Below are 19024 nucleotides of genomic sequence, written 5' to 3'. Positions count from 1 at the left end.
ACATCTGCGTGCCACACCTGGGTTCACCCACTTAGCAAGATTCATTCTGACAGCACAAGCCTGCAGTTGTGCGTGGTACTATCTGCTCTGCTCACTAGGTCTGAAAGAAACTATTCTGTTCTTGCCCAAGGGCTTATGAAAAGACATCTTTCAGGAAATCCCCGGCCAGACTCTCCCAAGACAGTGAATTCAAAGTCCTCCTCACCTTCTGTGGCTGCCTCATTTGCCACCATGTCACTGCCAACAAGGCCCGACTGCCCAGCCGAGGATGGGATCGCCGCTGCCAGGAACAAGGCGGGGGCCAGAGATGCTGCATGTGGCACTTTATTCCTGCTTCTGATATGTACAGGTATATACAGTTGGTGTGAGCCTATGGTACACTATTTCACAAAACTATCTTACATCCTGTGCATACTTTTGGGTGGGAATCAGCAGACGGCTCCGAAAAGCCCACGGCTAGGGGAAAGAAAGGACGCTCTCAGGAGCCACCCCTTCTCCAAGGACATTCATGGGGGCTGCTCGCCCCCCTCCCCAGTACTGAGGTCCTCCCACGGACCATCTGGGCCTCCCACCTGCTCTCAGCACTCGTTTCTTCCCGAGTCTTTCTCCTCGAGGAGAAGAACATTTTGTTGGCGGGGCAGGAGGGAAAGCAGCAGCAATGGCCCCCACTCACGGACGGAGGCACTGCCGCCTGCTGCCCGGAGCCCCATTGCCCCTACTGGACTTGGACAAGAACAGAATCCTCCCTGTGCTTCGGCTGTGCTTCGGCCCGTGGTGCAGCCTGGCCTCACGGGGCACTGGCATGCATCTTCTCCAGGCAGCTCGTCCAGAACATAACCAGCCGGTTGTCGCGGTTGATGCAGAAGTCCGTGAAATCCCTGAGCAGCCGATCAGCAAACTTCTCGTCCCCTGTGGCACTAGAGCGCCATGTCTTGGTCAGCATGGTATTATAGGCCCAGTTGTAGCCAACCCGTTCCTCACAGAACATGTTCTGGTTGGTGGAGCTGGTGGAGTTCCGCCGCCGCCGCTGTTGTCCTGAGAACTTGCGCCTGGAGTAGGGCAGCTGCAGGAACACTGTTCCTGAGGAGCAAGGGGAGGCCCCATGTCACCACCACCAGGAGGGCTCCCCTACCCCTGGGCAGCTGCAGGGGCTTTGCAGACATAGGCTCAATCATGGGGAGAGGGTCTCGTGCACAGGCTCCCGCCACAGGAACCCACCTACTCCACATTTTGCCTAGAGTGTCTCACCTGTAACATGGATGTATTGAGGCTTGTTCTCAGCGGGGAAGTTAAAAGCAGAAGCGGAATATTTATCTTGCACAAACCCAAACCTAAGAGAAGCACAGGAAGACACACAGATTAGGGCCTCCTTAGCTAAAGGGACAGGGAGAGCAGATGTGGCTAATAGGACTTCCTGACAGCCTGAGCTACAGGGACCTGGGAAAATTTCTTCCAAGATTGAACACTCAAGCTTCTGGTTTTCGCCCTCACCAGACCTCCTCCCACAGGCCTCCCGTCATCTCCAGGTGGGGAAGAGCCCTCACACCAGCTGCACTCCACATCCAGCCCTGTCTCTGCCCCTCCACCTGTCCAGTCAGTCCCTCCCCTGGGCGCTGTTGCACTGCCCCATCCTACCCCTCTGCTCTCTCTCTCCCTAGAATCCACACTGGGTCCTTCACCATGCTGGGTTCCCACCCACACAATGACAGGGGGAAGGTGCTTATCTTTTTTTTTTTTTTTTAAAGATTTTTATTTATTTATTTGACAGATCACAAGTAGGCAGAGAGGCAGGCAGAGAGTGAGAGGAGGAAGCAGGCTCCCTGCTGAGCAGAGAGCCTGATGCAGGACTCGATCCCAGGACCCTGGGATCATGACCTGAGCCTAAGGCAGAGGCTTTTACCCACTGAGCCACCCAGTTACCCTGGAAGGTGCTTATCTTAATTCATCTTAGCCACACCTCTTTCCCTTAGTTCTAAGCACATAGTGGGTTCTCAAAGAAAGCTCTTAGGTGAAATGGAATGAAACCTCTTAACTGAAATCCTCTTCTTAAAAACGAGGAACGAAATCTGGGGCTCTCTGCTTCGCTGCTCCATTCTGGAAATGGGCAGCAGGAGCCACTTTTCATCTGTGACTTACTCGATTCTGCTTCCCATCTATGGTTTATTCTATTCCGGGTTTTTCTATTTCCATCAAACACATTCATTACAGCTCTACCTGTTAACTGCTGAAAAGGACGTGTTAACAGATGTAGCTCCCGCCCTGAGTCTGAGAGGTTTATGTAACGAAACGCAGTGATGTGGGCAGAACTAAAGGAGGTAAAGCACCCGTTTCCTTCCATTGCATTCTCTGTATAAGCCGCCAGCTTTACACCGGCTTTCAATAACTATTTATCAAGAACACATGAAGTCAAATATGCAAGTTAAATGGATCAGCTAACATGCACAGCAAGCCCCATCATCTATAGGCTGATTCTATCATGTGTAAGAATGGCTCTGGATTTTGCCTTTCTTCCCCTCTACTTTTCAACCAAGGCTGTTTATTTACTCAGCATGGATCAGCCTGACCAGAATTTTCCTTCATTTCTTCCTTAGGTCACCAGGGAAGACCTTTAATTTTTTTTTTTTTTAAGATTTTATTTATTTATTTGACAGAGATCACAAGCAGGCAGAGAGGCAGAGAGAGAGAGAGGAGGAAGCAGGCGCCCCCGCTGAGCAGAGAGCCCAATGCGGGGCTCGATCCCAGGACTCTGAGATCATGACCTGAGCCGAAGGCAGTGGCTTAACCCACTGAGCCACCCAGGCGCCCCAAGAACTTTAATTTTAAAACGGCAATTAACCACATAGCACTTGGCTCCTTCATTGTCCACTTGGGAAACATTCGAGCAAGGACTACAGCAAAGGTAGGGTTGGGGTGGGGCGCACCCAACCCATCCAGAAAAATATGAAGGAGCTGGGGAGCCACAATAGGGAAGCTGGGGAAGGTCCAGGGAAGCTGGACCAATTTCTTCCTCTTCTTCCTTTTTTATAGATTTTTACTTACTGGACCAGTTTCTAACTCTTTCAGAAATGAACCTTATAGGTGGGCTAATGTTTCATTTCAGAGCCACCTTCCAATCTAGAGTCCCCCACGTGCAAAAGCTACTCTGGGCAAGGCACTTTGCTAGGTGCTGTAAAGGGAAACAAAAATGAGAAAAATGCATACCCTTGTCCTCCAGGGGCCCCTACATTAGGGTAACAGATGGACAGAGTGTGTTGGGAAAAAAGGGAAAGAGAGATTGAGAGAGCAGGGACCTGGAATCTGTGGTAGAACATGGCTGATAGATGGAGGAGGGGGTGGGGTTTAGAGGAGAATGTGGGGGTAAGATATAGGTAAGGACGGTGGGTCCAGGTGGGGAAGGGACCGCGATGTTCAGGTGCAGGGACACCAGCAGACTCCATGCTGTGATTCGTGGGGATGGGACAGAAGACATGAAAAAAATCAAAAGGCCATGTCCCAAGTGACATGTAGCCAGCAAAATCCAATTACCACCCAATGATATCATCCAAGGGAAGCATCAGACCTGCTTATAAATTCATCAGTCAGCTGGGGTCTTCCTAATGATACCTACTGTCTACCCAGGGCTTCCTAGGTACAGGGAACTCTGGAGAACCCTCCCAACAACCCAGCGAGTGGTGAGAAAATGAAGGTGAAGCAGTTCCAGAACTTGCTCAGCTGCATGCTGGTGGAGGCAGAGGTGAGCCAGGCCTCTCTGCTTTCTGGATTAACACCCTTTGCCACCCACCCACTGTGCTGCCCACCTTCTGCCCCGAGTCAGCACCCTCTCCTGCTGGAAGAAAGAAGCCAGTCTGTGGTGGGCCGGGGCGGGAGTGGGGTGTGAGATGGGGTGGTAACAGCTGAATAAGGAGATGGCAGGACATTGCAGACAGTGCCGAGAGAGAGGATTATGGAAGTGGGAATGGAGGACTTGCTTCTGCCATGATTAACACGAAGCAGCAAATGAACACTGAGTGGCGCATTCTAGAGACAAAGCTGGACTGGCCTCAGGGCAGCTAAGCCCAGGGAAGCCCCTCCCTGGCACAAATCCTAGTGCCAGTAAATACCCATGGACTTGGGAGCCTGGGTGGCTCAGTGGGTTAAGCCTCTGCCTTCAGCTCAGGTCATGGTCTCAGGGTCCTGGGATCAAGTCCCACATCGGGTTCTCTGCTCAGCGGGGAACCTGCTTCCTCCTCTCTCTCTGCTTGCCTCTCTGCCTGCTTGTGATCTCTCTCTGTCAAATAAATAAATAAAATCTTAAAAAAAAAATACCCATGGACTTATCCATTGCTTTTTAACCCCCATTATCTTCTCAGCATATATCAAGGGGCTCTTGAAGCATTTTATAGTTTTTTATCTCATGTCATCTGCTTGACAGCTTGGCTCAAAGTCTTGCTGGAGGCTAAGGAGGAAGCTCTATGCTTTCTGCTCAACTGGAAGATGGTAATGTGGTCTGAGAAACAACAGCTATAGGAACTGGAGGGGTAATTCTTATCTTTGAAACCAAGGCAAAGGGTCCTGTAGGGTATCGGCAGCAAGTCGGTCTTTGGTGAACTAGATCCACTTCCCCAGAAATGAAACAAACTGGGTTTGGGTCGACTACTCACAACAGTCACTAACGCCCTCCCATGATGCCCTCCTACTAAGGGACAAACCTGTGTGCAATGGCTTCCTGGAAAAGGTGCATTCGATCCCAGTATGTTTCCGGTTCAAAGCCTGAAAGAAGAAAAAAAAATGCCAGGGTGCGATCCCAAGGTTTTTAAGTTTCCCTGGATCTGGACTTCTGTATCCTTCACTTCTCTTGGCCATTCCTCCCCTCTGAGCTTCAGTCCAGCTTTTCCACACTAACCACTTTTGGGACACCAGCCTCCGTCCCAAGGAACAAAGGCGCATTCTCACCACCACTTCCCTGAAGCTCTATCAGGGTCTAGAAAGGCACTGAATAGGAGTCCTCAGCAACCAGTGTGAGCTACCAGAACTCGAGGTAAGACTCATTCTAATGACTTCCTATGCGCAAAGTGGAAAGGAACATGACATTAAAAATACCAACAGAAGATAAGCTTTAAATGCATGTTATCTGCTTCTAAGGAGAAAAGAAAAAAAATTTTACTACCCATCTTCAATTTCCCTACAAGGAAAGACAATGGTACAAGCTCTATTTTATGGGTAGGGAAACTGAAGTAAATAAATATTAAAAATTATTTTTGGAAAAGTGACGGGCTAGGGAGGGCAGGGGAGCAGACAAGAGCCTTCCTCCATCGCCCATATCATGGCTCCAGCCTCGCTCCTTCTGCATCACTGGTGTGAGGACCAAGAGCTGAGGAGGAGGTGGAGGGCTGAGGCAGGCTGTCGCTCAGCAACAGGCAACAGGCCAGCACTGCTCTTGGGACTGAGGCACTGAGGGCTGGAGGAGCAACTGCACAAGATATCCTGAAGAATAGGGGCGCTCTCTCTACTCTCTTTACATTTGGAATTTTCTATCTAGAATACATTTGAGGGCTGCAGGCAACTAAAGAGCAAATAAGAAAAAATACTTCAGCCTTAACAGGTAAAAACAAAGAGCAGATTCCTTGTCAGATTTTTAAGCTCTGGAATCCACTGTTATTGGAAGGGGAGATCACAGGAAGAGAAGCAGCATGGATGCAAGAAAATTGATTTTTAGATTCACGCCCTTAATGCTTTAAACTAGGACTCCTTTCTTCAGCTGTAACCATGGCAACCAACAGAGGATGTTGGTCTTGAAGCCTTGGTTACAACAGGCAGGAAAACCAGCAGCTCATACAAAAATGTCCTCCAATGCCAGCCTTGCCAGCAATCCTGTGCTGTGACAGTGAAGGTGGAAAACCCCAGAAGGGCTGGCTGGTGTGGGGGACGTGTCTCCTGAGCATATTAAAAACAGCAGCATGAGGCGGTTGTCTGGCTTGAAATCATCAGATACGAATAGAATCATGTGGCATTTCAGGACCACAGTGGTCCTCTGTCAGCCACTGGGAGATTACATGAGAAGGGGTGTGTGTGTGAGTGTGTGTATGTATGTGTGTGTGTGTACAGCACTGTGTCAACTCTACAGATCATGGGACCTATAGCCTCCAGGGGTTCTGTGGGACCTGCCTCAAACCCTAACCATCACTGAAAACAGTGTCTGAATAAAAACGTCTTCTGAGACGTAAACAAAGAATATACAGATGGGTCTTGGAACACAAGCTGTTTGCATCCCCGGGCAGCCTTTTCACAGGAAAAGTGTGGCAACATTTAGTGAGGCCTCCCTGACCTAGTAAGACCTCTCACCCCTGGGCTGCTTCTCTCCTTCCACCATTACACAGACTAACACAGGCACGGGAAGAAACCATCTCCCTCACACCAAAAAATTCTTCATTTCACATTTATAATGTCTACATCTGAGAAAAGAAAGGGCTACTGACATATTAGCAGCAATTCTAACTTTTCATTTTCAAAAAGGTCATTTGTCAGCTCACCAAGAGCTCTGTAGGGGCTATTTATATGTTCATCAAAATGAGCAATTAATTGGGGATAAATAATGTGCCATGTAAAGTAAGACTCGTCCTCTGATCTGTCCTACACCTACCCTCAGAGATCTGTGGAGCAAGGGCGGAGCAGCAAGGCAGCCCCACCTACTCCCTGCCTCCGCCCACTCCCAATTCCCCCTGGACTGACAGTCCTGTCCCAGGGGAAAGGCTGTCCTCAGAGTCCTGCTGTCCTCCTCCGAGCCCTCTTCTGCTCTGTCTTCCCTGAGACGCTGGACTCGAGCCACATGTGTGTACCAGGTGCTGACACACTACAGCTTTGCACAATAGGATGCTGGATCCTGTTTTGCATTCAATGCCCCCCCCCCCACTTTTTTTAGTCCGTTTGCATGAAATAGCAAATTCAAGCCTCCCATAAGGTTCAAATTCCCTCAGTCCTAAGCCAGTTAGGCTAGAGCACGGAAAGGAGAGTGTGGGGAGAATACCAGAGCTACTTGTGATTTACAGTGTCTCACACCCTCTCCTACCATCTGCTCCCGGCCTCACAAGGGTCTTCCTGAGTTGGCAAGGCAGTGTTCAACTTGACATGCTCTCATTTGAGGAATAAGGAATTTAAGGCATTAAGTGACTCGTGCAGGGTTACCCGGACACTAAGTAAAGAACCAGTACGAGACCCAGATCTTTTCAGCCCCCTTGTCCAAAGGCTCCCTCTGTGCACTGGCCTAGAGGGATGGCCTTGGGGGAGGGGGGGGTCTTATTCATGGAGACAGAACATCCAAGGAGAGTGTCTCTTACTATCAAACAAGTGCTCACTGCCCTCCTTGAGCAGGCAGCTGGTGTTGAGTGGAATGAAGAGCTGTGCTCGAAGCGGATCGCCATACAGGTAACTGGGCAGCGCAAAGGGACCCTCCAGAACAGGGACTAACAAAAAGCCGCAGGAAGTGGCTTTGCGATGCCAACCCTGGACCTGGTGGAAAGCACAGAAACAGAGTCATCTCCAAGTGAATTCAGACAAGAGAAAATACTTCCTAGGGAACGAGGCTGCCACCGTGGCGGCATACGTATTGATTGGCGTGTTCATTTATTCATGTTCACTGGCTCCAAACTGGTCCTGGTCAGGAAACAGCACAGTTTGCTCCTCTGACAGATACTTGAAGAACTGTGAGTTAAGTGGTTCCTCCTCCCAATTCAAGCTTCGGCAACTTCAGTGTTTCTTCTGGGAGGAAGCGACAGGAGAGAGCTATTTCTTGCCTCCTAAATGGCCTTCTCATTCTATAGGACGTTGGAGGAAGGTCACAGGATATAAGTTAAGTCCTTCTAAATTTATCCTTTATCAAAAATTTACTAAGACCAAAGTATCAAATAGGAAAACAATCCACTCAGGCTGGCTGGAAGGGACATGACTCAGGGCACAAGATAACTGTGGTGGCCTCTGGCCAAAAGTGATAAGCCCTGACCTGGTGGAATGAAAATCTCTCTCCGGCAAACTCCCAAAAGCCGTCTGTCCAAAGACTCTGAACCAAAGTTAACTGGGGCAGCGAGACAAACCTCCCCATCAGTACCATTTCCTTAGAGAACAATGGCAAATTTCTACACCTTAAGATACTTTCTAGGGGCTCCTGGGTGGCTCAGTGGCTTAAAGCCTCTGCCTTCAGCTCAGGTCATGATGCCAGAGTCATGGGTTCGAGCCCTGCATTGGGCTCTGCTCAGCGGGAAGCCTGCTTCCTCCTTTCTCTCTCTGCCTGCCTCTCGGTCTACTTGTGATCTCTGTCTGTCAAATAAATAAATAAAATCTGTAAAAAAAAAAAAAATACTTTCTGAACCATAAAGCTACATATATAAAAAAAAAAACCCTCATGTCTGTGGCTTTGGCATACAGATGAGGTATGTGTCAAATGTTATTTCAAGGGACGCCTGGGTGGCTCAGTCACTTAAGCGTCTGCCTTTGGCTTAGGTCATGATCCCACAGTCTTGGGATCAAGCCCTCCATCAGGCTCCCTGCTCAGCGGAGTGTCTGATTCTCCCTCTGCCCCTCCCCTGCTTGTGCTCCCAGTCTCTCTCTACTATAAATAAAATCTTAAAATATATAAATACGTGTGTGTGTATTTATTTATTTAGCTATTTATTTTGAGCGATAATTTAATTTAAATAGATACGGTTATGTTAAAAATTGAAGGGGACCACTCTTAGCTTTTTTCCCTAGAAACAGTCATAACAACAACACATCAACAACAAAAACCAAGATTTCTGTTTCACCAAAATAATCTTTCTTTTTTTTTTTTTTTTTCCTTAAAGATTTTATTTTTAGGGGTGTCTGGGTGGCTTGTGGGTTAAGCCTTTGCTTTCAGCTCAAGTCAGGATCTCAGAGTCCTGGGACTGAGCCCCACATCGGGCTCTCTGCTCAGGGGGGAGCCTGCTTCCCCCCCTCTTCTCTGCCTGCGTCTCTGCCTACCTGTGATCTCTCTCTGTCAAATAAATAAATAAATCTTGAAAAAAAAAAAAAGAAAAGATTTTATTTTTAAGTAATCTGTACACCTAACACAGGGCCCATACCCACAACCTCAAGATCAAGAGTCGCGTGCTCTACTAAGCCAGTCACGTGCCTCTGACCAAAATAATTTCTAAGGCTCTTTTTATTTTATGTCATATTTTAAAATATGTCATATTTTAATATTACAAAAGACATTACAATATTATAAATATTACATATTATAAAATTACATAATAAATTGTAATTTATAACAAATTTGGACACTCCCTTAAAATAATAATTAATCTATGCTACAGATTTCTGAAAACTTAAAAAATACTGTTGACCTTTGAACAACACAGGGATTAGGGGCATTAACACCCAATGCAATAAAAAAATCTGAGTATAACTTTAGACTCCCCAAAAACTTAACTAATAGCCTACTGTTGACCTTACCAATAAGAAAGGCAATTGATTAGCATATATTTGTATATTATGGGTATTATATACTGTATGCTTACAATAATGTAAGTTTGAGAAAAGAAAACATTATTAAGAAAATCATAAGAGAAAAATACATTTATAGTACTGTATTGTATATACTTTAAAAATTTGATTTAAGGGGCGCCTGGGTGGCTCAGTGGGTTAAGCCGCTGCCTTCGGCTCAGGTCATGATCTCGGGGTCCTGGGATCGAGTCCCGCATCATGCTCTCTGCTCTGCGGGGAGCCTGCTTCCCTCTCTCTCTCTGCCTGCCTCTCTGTCTACCTGTGATCTCTGTCTGTCAAATAAATAAATAAAATCTTTAAAAAAAATTTTTTTGATTTAAAAATCAAACCCCTGCTATTCAAGGGTCAAATCTGTAATGATAAAGGGATTAGCAGCTTTCAGTGGGTTTTACATGAATTGGTGTGAAAAGTGTATTTTTAAAGACAGTTGCTATTCTCCCCGGGGGAGATACTCTTCTTCCCGGAACTGTGACTATACGTGTGCATCTATGAATGTTATGGTCATGTTGTTTGAGATAGGATTATCTGGTAGGGCTTCCAAGGAGAAGGCTTAGTTTACCAGGTCAGAGGGTTAGTTCTGCCTGGAGGAAGTGGTTTATCCCAGTGTCAACTGGCTGGAGAAGAGCCAGTGTCCTCTGAAAGCTAAGCCAGACAGGTGGCTTGGTGTTTTTTTGTTTTTTTTTTTTTTAAAGTAGGTTCCCTGCCCAGTGTGGACCACAATGTGGTGCTTAAACTCATGACCGTAGATTGAGACCTGAGCTGAGATCAAGAGTCACATGCATAACCAACTGAGCCACCCAAGCATTCCGCGGGGCATCTCTTTTGATTTGGACCTTGAGAATGTTCCAGTGTTGCAGGGAAGGGGTCCACAGAGGCACTAATGCCATGCAGAGGCAGACTGGGGATGGGCAGGCAGAGAAAAAGACAAATCTCTTCCCCAGGGTATCATGCCCTGTGGGACAAAACTAGGCTTCTGAGCCCTGCAGAGAAAAACAATATGCGGCCAGCTGATGCCATGCTCACTCTCTTTGGTCATATCTTAGCTTTCTGTAAAGTCTTCCTGAACCTTTTGGTTGCTCTCAGCAAAGCAATGAGATGCTTGCGCCAATGTAGGAGGACAGCAGGACTCCGTTAAAGCCACAGAAAAGCATTCTTCTGGGTTGAAGGGGAGAGTGTATTAAAGGAGTGGCAGGCTGCAAAGATGGTTCAAGAGGGCACCTGGAAGATTCTGACAGCCTGGTTAAGGAGGGCTTGTTCTAAAGACATTGGGACCAGCGATGGCAGTTGCCAGGCTGCTCTCTCAGTGCGAGCAGTGAGTGACCCGATTAGACAGACCGGCCAGGCTGACTAGAAGGACAAAAGACAGAAGACCAATTAGAAGACAGCTTCTCAGCTTTGGCACTCAACTTTAGCTGGTTAATTCTTTGTCGTTGAGGCTGTCCTATGTAAGGTGTTATAGAGAGATGCGCAGTATCCCTGGTGTCTACCCCACTAGACACCAATGGCACTCTTCAACCATCAGTGTCAAGTAAAAATGTTTCCAAATGTTACCAAATGCTCCTACGGGGACAAAATCACACTCTCTCCCCCAACCTGACCCCTGTTGAGAGCTAGAGTCAAAGGCAGTGATGGCCACTGTCAAGGGGCTGGTTAAGTAAACAATGATACAGGGGCACCTGGGTGGCTCAGTGGGTTAAAGCCTCTGCCTTCAGCTCAGGTCATGATCTCAGGGTCCTGGGATCAAGCCCCACATCGGGCTCTCTGCTTGCAGGAGCCTGCTCCCCCACACCTGCCCGTGCCTGCCTCTCTGCCCACTTCTGGTCTCCATCTGTCAAATAAATAAATAAAATCTTTAAAAAAAAAAAAAAGTAAACAATGATACACACAAATAACAAAATATTCTGTAGCACTTAAAAACAATGAAGCACATTGTTTGAAACACAACAAAGCAGACTTATTTAAACCCATACTGAGGATACAGTAACAGAACAAAAATAGTAATAGTAATAGCAATAGCAATAGTAATAGTAGTAGGACAAAAAACACATTGCAAATACAGTTGGCACTTGAACAACACAGGTTTGCATAGGTCCACTTACACGTGGGTTTTTTTTTTTTTTATAAACAGAGGACTATAAATGCATTGTCTCTTCCTTATGATCTCCTTAATAACATTTTCTTCTTCCTAGCTTACTTTATTGTAAGAATACAATATATAATACATATAGCATACAAAATGTGTTAATCAACTGTTTATGTTACCTTTAAGGCTGCAGGTTAACAGTACCCTATTAGTAGTTAAATTTTTGGAAAGTCAAAAGTTTTACTTAAATTTTTGACTGCATAGAGTCAGCATCCCTGATACCCCTGCTGTTCAAGTGTCAACTACAGTATTCCAAGCTACCATAGCTGTTAAAAAAAAAAAAATGGTAACAAGGATTTGTATGTGCATATACTATCTCTGGAAGTACACTCAACAAAGTGGTGGGGTGGCTGTTTTTATTTATTCATTAAAAAAATGTTTTTTAAGTTTTTGTTTTGTTTTAAGTAATCTCTACACCCAATGTGGGGCTCAAACCCACAACCCTGAGATCAATCTACTGACTGAGCCAGCCAGGTGCAACAGGGGGCTGCCTGTATTTTTTTCTTCAAATTTTCATTTAAAATTCTAGTTAGTTAACATAGAACATAATATTGGTTTCCGGAGTAGAATTTAGTGATTCATCACTTACATAGAACACCTCGTGCTAAACATAAGTGACTTCCTTACTACCTAACACCCATTTAGCCCAACCCTTACCCACCTCTGGGTGGTTGCTTTTAGATGGAAATCCCTGGAAACGGGGTAAGGGTGGGGGAAGGATTTACTTTTCACTCGAGACCAGGGATTCTCAACTGAGGGCAATATTCCTCCTCCCTGGGGACATGCAGCATTATCTGGAGACATTTTTGGTTGTCCCAAGGTGGGCATGCTCCTGGCATTTAGGGTAGAGGTCCTAGATATTGCCTAACATCCTACGATGCACAGAACAGCCCCACTCAACAGAGAATTATCCCTCTCTAGATGTCAAGAGAAGGCTGACAAGGCTGAGAAACCCTGACCTAGTTCTTTGTTGACTGTCTCAATTTTTTATTGTGTTTAAATTTTTTATAAGGCTATTCCAAACAGTCCAGGTGAAAGGTAATCGGAGCCTGAACCCAAGGGGGAAAAAATAGTGACACAAATCTCTACCAAGCATCCACTGTGCCCCTCGGTAAGGTGAGCCAAGGCCCTGACCACAACACAAGGAGGCTCACCATCTCGAAGAGGACTGCGGCAGTCACAGCCATCCAGTGGAGCTTGATCTCAAAGGCCGCATTCAGGGAGAAGTTGCCATGATAGTAACAGCTACACCACTCCAGCCGGTCTGTGCGGTTGTTCACGTCCACGTCCAGGGTCACAGTCCTCTGCTCTGGGACAGTGGCAGCTACATCAGCACATTGAAGGGACCCCGAGAGAGAGAGGGAGAAGAAAGACTGGGATGAAGTGGAAGAACAAACAGCTAAGCATCCAGATACACATCTGCAGAATCACCTACTCGAAAATCACAGATTCTAGAAGCTTCCTGAAAATCATCTAGTTCAGGGGTCAGTCAACTTTTCCTACATAGGGCCTGGTAATATGTTGGGTTTTACAGGCTCTGTGGTTTCTGTTTCAGCCACTCAATCCTGCCATTGCAGTGCACTAGCAGCCAGAGACATGTAAATGAATAGGCCAGGCAGTGTTCCAGTAAAACTTTATTTACAAAACCAGAAAGATTTTTAGGGCAGTGAAACTATTCTGTATGATACTATCATGGTGGATACACATCCTTACACGTGCATCAGAACTCAAAATATACAACACCAGCAGTGAACTCGAATGTAAGCCAGAGGCCCGGGGGGATCCTTGTTAACGTAGGTTCACCAACGGTAACAAACGCCCCACTCTGGTGCAGGGCATAGACAGTGGGGGAGGCTGCGCATGTGCTCGGGCGGGGAGTATATGAAAACTCTGCGTACTTTCCACCCAACTTTGCTGTGAACCTAAAAGTGCTCTAAAAATAAAGTTTATTACACAACAAACAAACAAACAAACAGATGGTAGTCCAGATTTGGCCGGTTAAGCCATAGTTTGCCTCCCCTCATTGGCTCCAACTCCTTCATTTGCAGATGAGGAAACAGCAGCCCATGAAGGAGAAATGCCTTGACCAAGATCAGAGTCAGAACCTCAGCCAGGCTGAACCCCAGATCTTCCCCCTCCAGTGACCCACAAAGGGACACCATGGGACAGACAGCCCAGACCACAGTGAGGAGGAGGAAGTCTCGTTTTTCTGGTTTCAGCCCAGGAAGACAATAGTTCTAGAATCTTTTCTCAAGCATCGAAACCTCATAATGAATTTCAACACCCTGTTCCAACGGCATGTTGCTCAGATTCTACACTGGTATCCAACTAGCTCATCCTATCTGGAATTCTTGCTCAGAAATCCTGTTCAACCCAAGATAGGGATGTTTTAAGGATGGATCAATCAAGTTCCTGACCAGACTGAAGGCCTGAAGGAGGCTCAGAAGTAATGGAAAGATCAGGACTCTGCTCTGCCTGACTGGGCAGTGCCAGACGTCGGGTTTCTACAAACTATTATCAGCTCCTCATTCTCCTCAGCCCCATGAATCCAAAGGTATCCCATTATCTGAAGCCATCAGCTTAGTTCTGGGTTTTGCAGGTAGAAGCCCTGAGTGGCTTTTACCACTGACAAGGATAAAATGGCTCTTGAATCAGCAATTTTAATCAGCTCCTGCTGAGCAGCAGTGGAGCTACAGCCAGGATGCTGAATGGCCCCGGGGTGGACTGATATTCAGCTGCTGGGTATACAGCTTATCATGCTCACATAGCCAGAATGTGCAAAATGGGAAATGTTCTTCCTTTGGAGTTGGAAGGTCTATGCTCGGCCATTCAGCCAGGTGCCCCTGAGGACAGGGCTTCAGCTCTAATGGTTTAGTTCCTCATTTGCAAACTGAGGTGGTGTCCACCCAGCTGCTTCCTGGAGGAGGGTTGAGGATCAAGGAAAACATGGCTGCCAGGAGGTTGCAGACTACCCCCCCTCTTTCCTTCTTCTTTAGCCACCCCACTTGAAACCCTCCTGTTATTCCTTCCTCCCCCATTTAAGCTACAAGCTCAGCAATGCTCAATATGAGGCATTGCCATGACTCCCATGGGCACTGCTCAGCCATCTGGGACACTTGAGGCTAAAGAACATGGTGGCTTCAATGCTAGAAGTCTCATCAGAACTAGTTTCTGTCTCGGCCTTGTGTTCCTGATTCATGGCCCAACCACAGTAGCCTTTTACTTAATAGCCCCAATCAAAGGAATAAAGCTTTGTTCTTTCGTCTTGGATGGGGTAGTCCTCCCGGGGGGGAAAAGCCAGGGTCACAACAGAAAGGGCACTCAGTAAACACCAGCAGAGAACCTCACACATCTCCTCTCTCCCATCTGGCATATTCAGTTCAGAATGGCCTAGTCTGAGGAAGCCCAAGGAAGTGTCCCGTTCAGCCAAGTGGTTACAGGCTCAAGATACCACTAGCTTTCACTACTTCAGGGATGAGATTCGACAGTATAGACATGGCCAGTAGGCTAACAATGCTGACAAAGGTTTAGGCCCCAGCTGTGCTGCAGCTTCCAGCAAGTTCTCTGAATCACTCCTTAGTTGCATAAGAACAAACTTACTCACCTTGGGACAGTGAGCTACACTGAGTTGCAGTAAACAGGGGCAAACCCAGAGGAGGAACAGGCTGAGGGTCCTTGCCCCGGGTCACAGCAAGGGGGCTGACAATGAACTGGGAGGGGATGAGTGCCACTAGAGGAGGAGAGACTGCAGTCTCAGGTAGGGCACCAGAGATCAATAGTCACACCCAGAGCTGCCCCAAAATGGAAAGAGTAGTCAGTCACAGGAGTGAATGCCGTGTTGGGGGTAGTTTTCAAGGAGTAGCTGGCTCCCCACTTATTAGGAGTGGGATGGAAACCATTCACACATCAGGGTTTGGACCGAGGTGTGTGGCAGCCTCTTCTGACCCTGAGACCCAGTGGGGTTATCAAGAAAAAACTGAGAAGTCAAGGGTGTGTGAGTGGGCTTAAGGGATACAGTGCTGCTTCTCCCTGGGTCTCAGATGCCCTTGTAGTTTCACAGGTAGGCGACAAATGACAACATGAGGGGAGAAGTGGGAGCCACCATGGGCCAGGGCAGACAGGACTGTGGCACCCATCAGAAATATCAGAATGTCTTTCTGCTAAGACAAGCAGATTTCCAACTAAGAATATGAAAGGTTGGAAAAGGAACACGCCGAAAAAAACAGAAAGGGAAGCAGGTCATAAATGATACACACCTCTTCTTCCCCCTATAAACCAGATTAATTTTTTCTTTCCTGAGGGGGAAAAAACCAACACTGAGGACAGTCCAATTCAAAGATAACTCATCTTTCTCACTTAAGTAAATGTCTACATTCTAACCTGGAAAAAAAAAAAAAGGCTCGGAAGAAGTAGCTCCTATCCTAACACAGAGGTCTGAGGGGTGTTGCTAGATAGAATTAGCAGTGGTAAGAAACACATTTCTTGTGGGGGGTGGGGGTTAACGGGAAAAGAAGCGGATGAATGAAATTCTACTATAATCCTGCGAGCCACTGGAAAACTAATGAAAGGACAGCTTCAAGAAAAGAGGCAAACATATGAAATTCCTTCTGGTTTCAGAATCAATGCCAACACCGTAACGCCCACATGCAAACCCCAAGTGAAGGACACCTGCTTAATAAACCACCTGATGAAGACCTAAATCCTCTCTTCCTCCTTACTCTCCCTTTGTTTTGAGAAGATGACTTATTTTTTCCATACGGTGCTCCTCTTTAAGTGCAATTTTTCTGAAGTAACTAAGAACCAAAGCTAAAATGAATAATCTGAATCTCACCTTAAGCTTAGGACTATGGCGGACAGGAGAGGGTTCCACCAGCCTGCTGAAGGAGGAGACTTTGTTAATGAGGATGTGCATATGCAGAAACTGTCAAGGAGCCTCCAAAACCAGAATGATGATGCAAAGAGGACAGTTCCCAAAGCAGTAACTCTGACCCAGGAGTAAGTGGGGACATTGGACAATGTCAGGAGATATTTTGCCTCACTGGGTGGTGGTGTGGAGGGCAGGGGGGAGGGGGTGGTGTGCTACTGGTAACTAGTAGGTAGGGAGTAGATGGCCTCTTTTTTTCCAAAAGACTTCAAGGAGGGGCAGAATTAAAAATGCAATGCAAGGAAGCGGGTAAGTTGTGACTACTGGGGTTAGGGGAGCCACTCTCTTCATAGTTTTGTCTTCTCCATGCCCCCCCCAATTCTCTCACACAGTGCTGGGCATGCTGGGGTGAAGGTATAAGGCAAGGTTCAAAGCTACATCTGGACCCAAGTGAATCTGACGATCTGGAAACCATCATGACTCTTAGCATTTCCATTCTACCAGCTAGGTAAGAATTCTAATGAGCTGGGCATTTCCAGGCAAACTAGGCAGAAGGTGGAATTTCCCTGGAGTTTGATCTATGTCACATTTCCTCCCTTCTTTCCAGAGGTTTTTTAGGATCTCTCCAACCTGCCATTGAGGAAAATCTTGTGACTGCTTGCCTAGAGCATGCATTGCCTAAAGACGTTTACAGCCCAACCCACCAGTCCAGTCCTTGAGAGCAGAGGTCCCATTTCCTAAAAGAGGTCACTACCATTCAATACGTGAATGTGCACCCCTATCTTGGAACTGCAGGCACCAAGGAAAGGAGGGAAGACTCCTAGTTTACATCCCTTGATGTGGTGAGCACATCTGGGGAAGAAAGCTGGAAGAAAGATTCATGCTCAGCCTCAGTGTCTGGAATGGATAACCTCTGAGATTCCTTTCTCTTCAGACATCCTAAGACACTAAGGTCCTGGGAAGGCTTCTGGCAGGTCCTAAACCAGGAGTGAGCAGCAGCTCACAAGCCCTGTAGTCTGGCTGCTTCTCGGGAAAAGTGGCCCCACTGTCTATTCTCTCTTGTTTATGCAGGTTTAGCACTGTGCCCTGATTTGAGAGTTCTTGGACACTGTTTCTTGGTTGGGATAATAACGATCTTGACCCCCTCAGGTCAGTGGGAGCTAATACAAGAGTCCACCTTGTGGACAGACTACCTGTATGACAGGCGCAGTGGCTCTAATCCTGGTCCATGTGGCATTGTCCCCTTGGCTGACTGCCCTTCTCCCTCAGCTCCCGGCATCATCCCCAGGCCCCATCTGAGCTGAGCACCTACCTAAAAGCGCAGCTGCCTGGCTTCGCCCTCCGAAGCTGCGGCTGAAGGAGCTGTGCCTGCTTGCATAGGAGGCTGGCCGGCTAGGCAGCCAGGGCAAGAGGAAAGCAGGAATCTCGGAGTGCAAGAGCTCTTCGGCCACAAAGGCCACCTCAAACCACTTGCGCTGGAAGCTGGCAAAGTCCTCCACTGCCGTTGTGTGCCAGGTGGTGGGTTGCTGCATGGCCACTGGGAAAAGCAAAGGGGAAAGAAAGTGCCCTCAGTACAAATGCTCATTTTTGTACCGATGCAGGGCTGAACCTTGAAAACACGATGCTAAGTGAGTGAAACCATACACAATAGGCCACATGTTATAGGGTGCCACTTGAATGAAATATCCAAAATAGGCCACTCCCTAGAGACAGGAGGCAGATCCCCCCAGGGGTGGGGTGGGGGAAGTTGGAGTTTGGCAGTGACTGTCACTGGATACAAGGGTTCATTACAGGTCCAGAAAACGATATGGACCCTAGACAGAGGTGGTGGGTTTCCACAACACCAGGAACGTACTAAATGCCAGAGAAGCGTTCCCATCAGAATGGTTCGTTTTATGTTGCGTGAACTTTTCTTCAATTAAAAAAGATTTTCCTTCCCTCAGTTTCATATCTCTAATTTCAGAGCAGGTAACAGTAACCAGCTTTGGTTTTTTCCCCCCAACTTGAAGGTAAAATTGGTATTAGTCCAAGTGAGAATTTAAGGGGAGAGGTGGCCGTGGACATGCTATTGGGTACCAGGAAAAATCCTGCACAGATCCACTTCCGACATGTTCTTGGATAAAAAAGAGCACAGTGAAGGTGCTCGCCACTTCATCAGACTCCCAAAACCCAGAGGCTGAGAAGCCGGTTGTCTGCAGGATGGGAGTCACCTCCAGCCAAGGTCCCTGTGGGTTCTGGGTGGACTAGAGTCATGGCTCTGAATCCTGGGTGCCTTAAGCACAACATGAGCTACCTCTGACCTTGCTGGAATGGGTTCCCTCTTGGAATTATGTTTTCTCATTAAAAGAAAAAAGTTAAAATGTATCTTAGAAAACTTGCTAGGATTTGATAGTCTTTCTGGGGTAAGAAATGGGGGTCTAGCAAGTAAAAAGTGCTGTAAGTTACAGATCAGACCCTGTCTATACTCAGAACCACCTGCACTGGATAGGGGCAGGAAGGGAGCACTATTACTCAAATTAGTA

General features: G+C 47.1%; 1 protein-coding gene across 14 annotated transcripts in view; it reads right to left on the bottom strand.

The window, feature by feature from the left end:
* Positions 1–283: 283 nt before the first annotated feature.
* The window catches only part of DEPDC5 (DEP domain containing 5, GATOR1 subcomplex subunit), a 138548-nt gene continuing 119807 nt past the window's right edge, over positions 284–19024 (bottom strand). For 13 of the 14 annotated variants that reach the window (XM_059408904.1, XM_059408903.1, XM_059408906.1 and 10 more), the window contains 6 exons: positions 17815–18039; positions 12793–12962; positions 7314–7485; positions 4689–4749; positions 1249–1331; positions 284–1080 (listed from right to left, as the gene is read on the bottom strand). In XM_059408904.1, coding sequence (XP_059264887.1) covers positions 788–1080; positions 1249–1331; positions 4689–4749; positions 7314–7485; positions 12793–12962; positions 17815–18039 — 1004 coding nt within the window. In that variant the 3' untranslated portion in view covers positions 284–787. The other variant, XM_059408917.1, reaches the window with a different exon arrangement.

This window comes from Mustela nigripes, chromosome 8 (assembly GCF_022355385.1).
Source record: "Mustela nigripes isolate SB6536 chromosome 8, MUSNIG.SB6536, whole genome shotgun sequence".
NCBI lineage: Eukaryota > Metazoa > Chordata > Mammalia > Carnivora > Mustelidae > Mustela > Mustela nigripes.
Note: the sequence above shows the minus strand (reverse complement) of the source record. Positions and strands in the feature narration are given on the sequence as shown.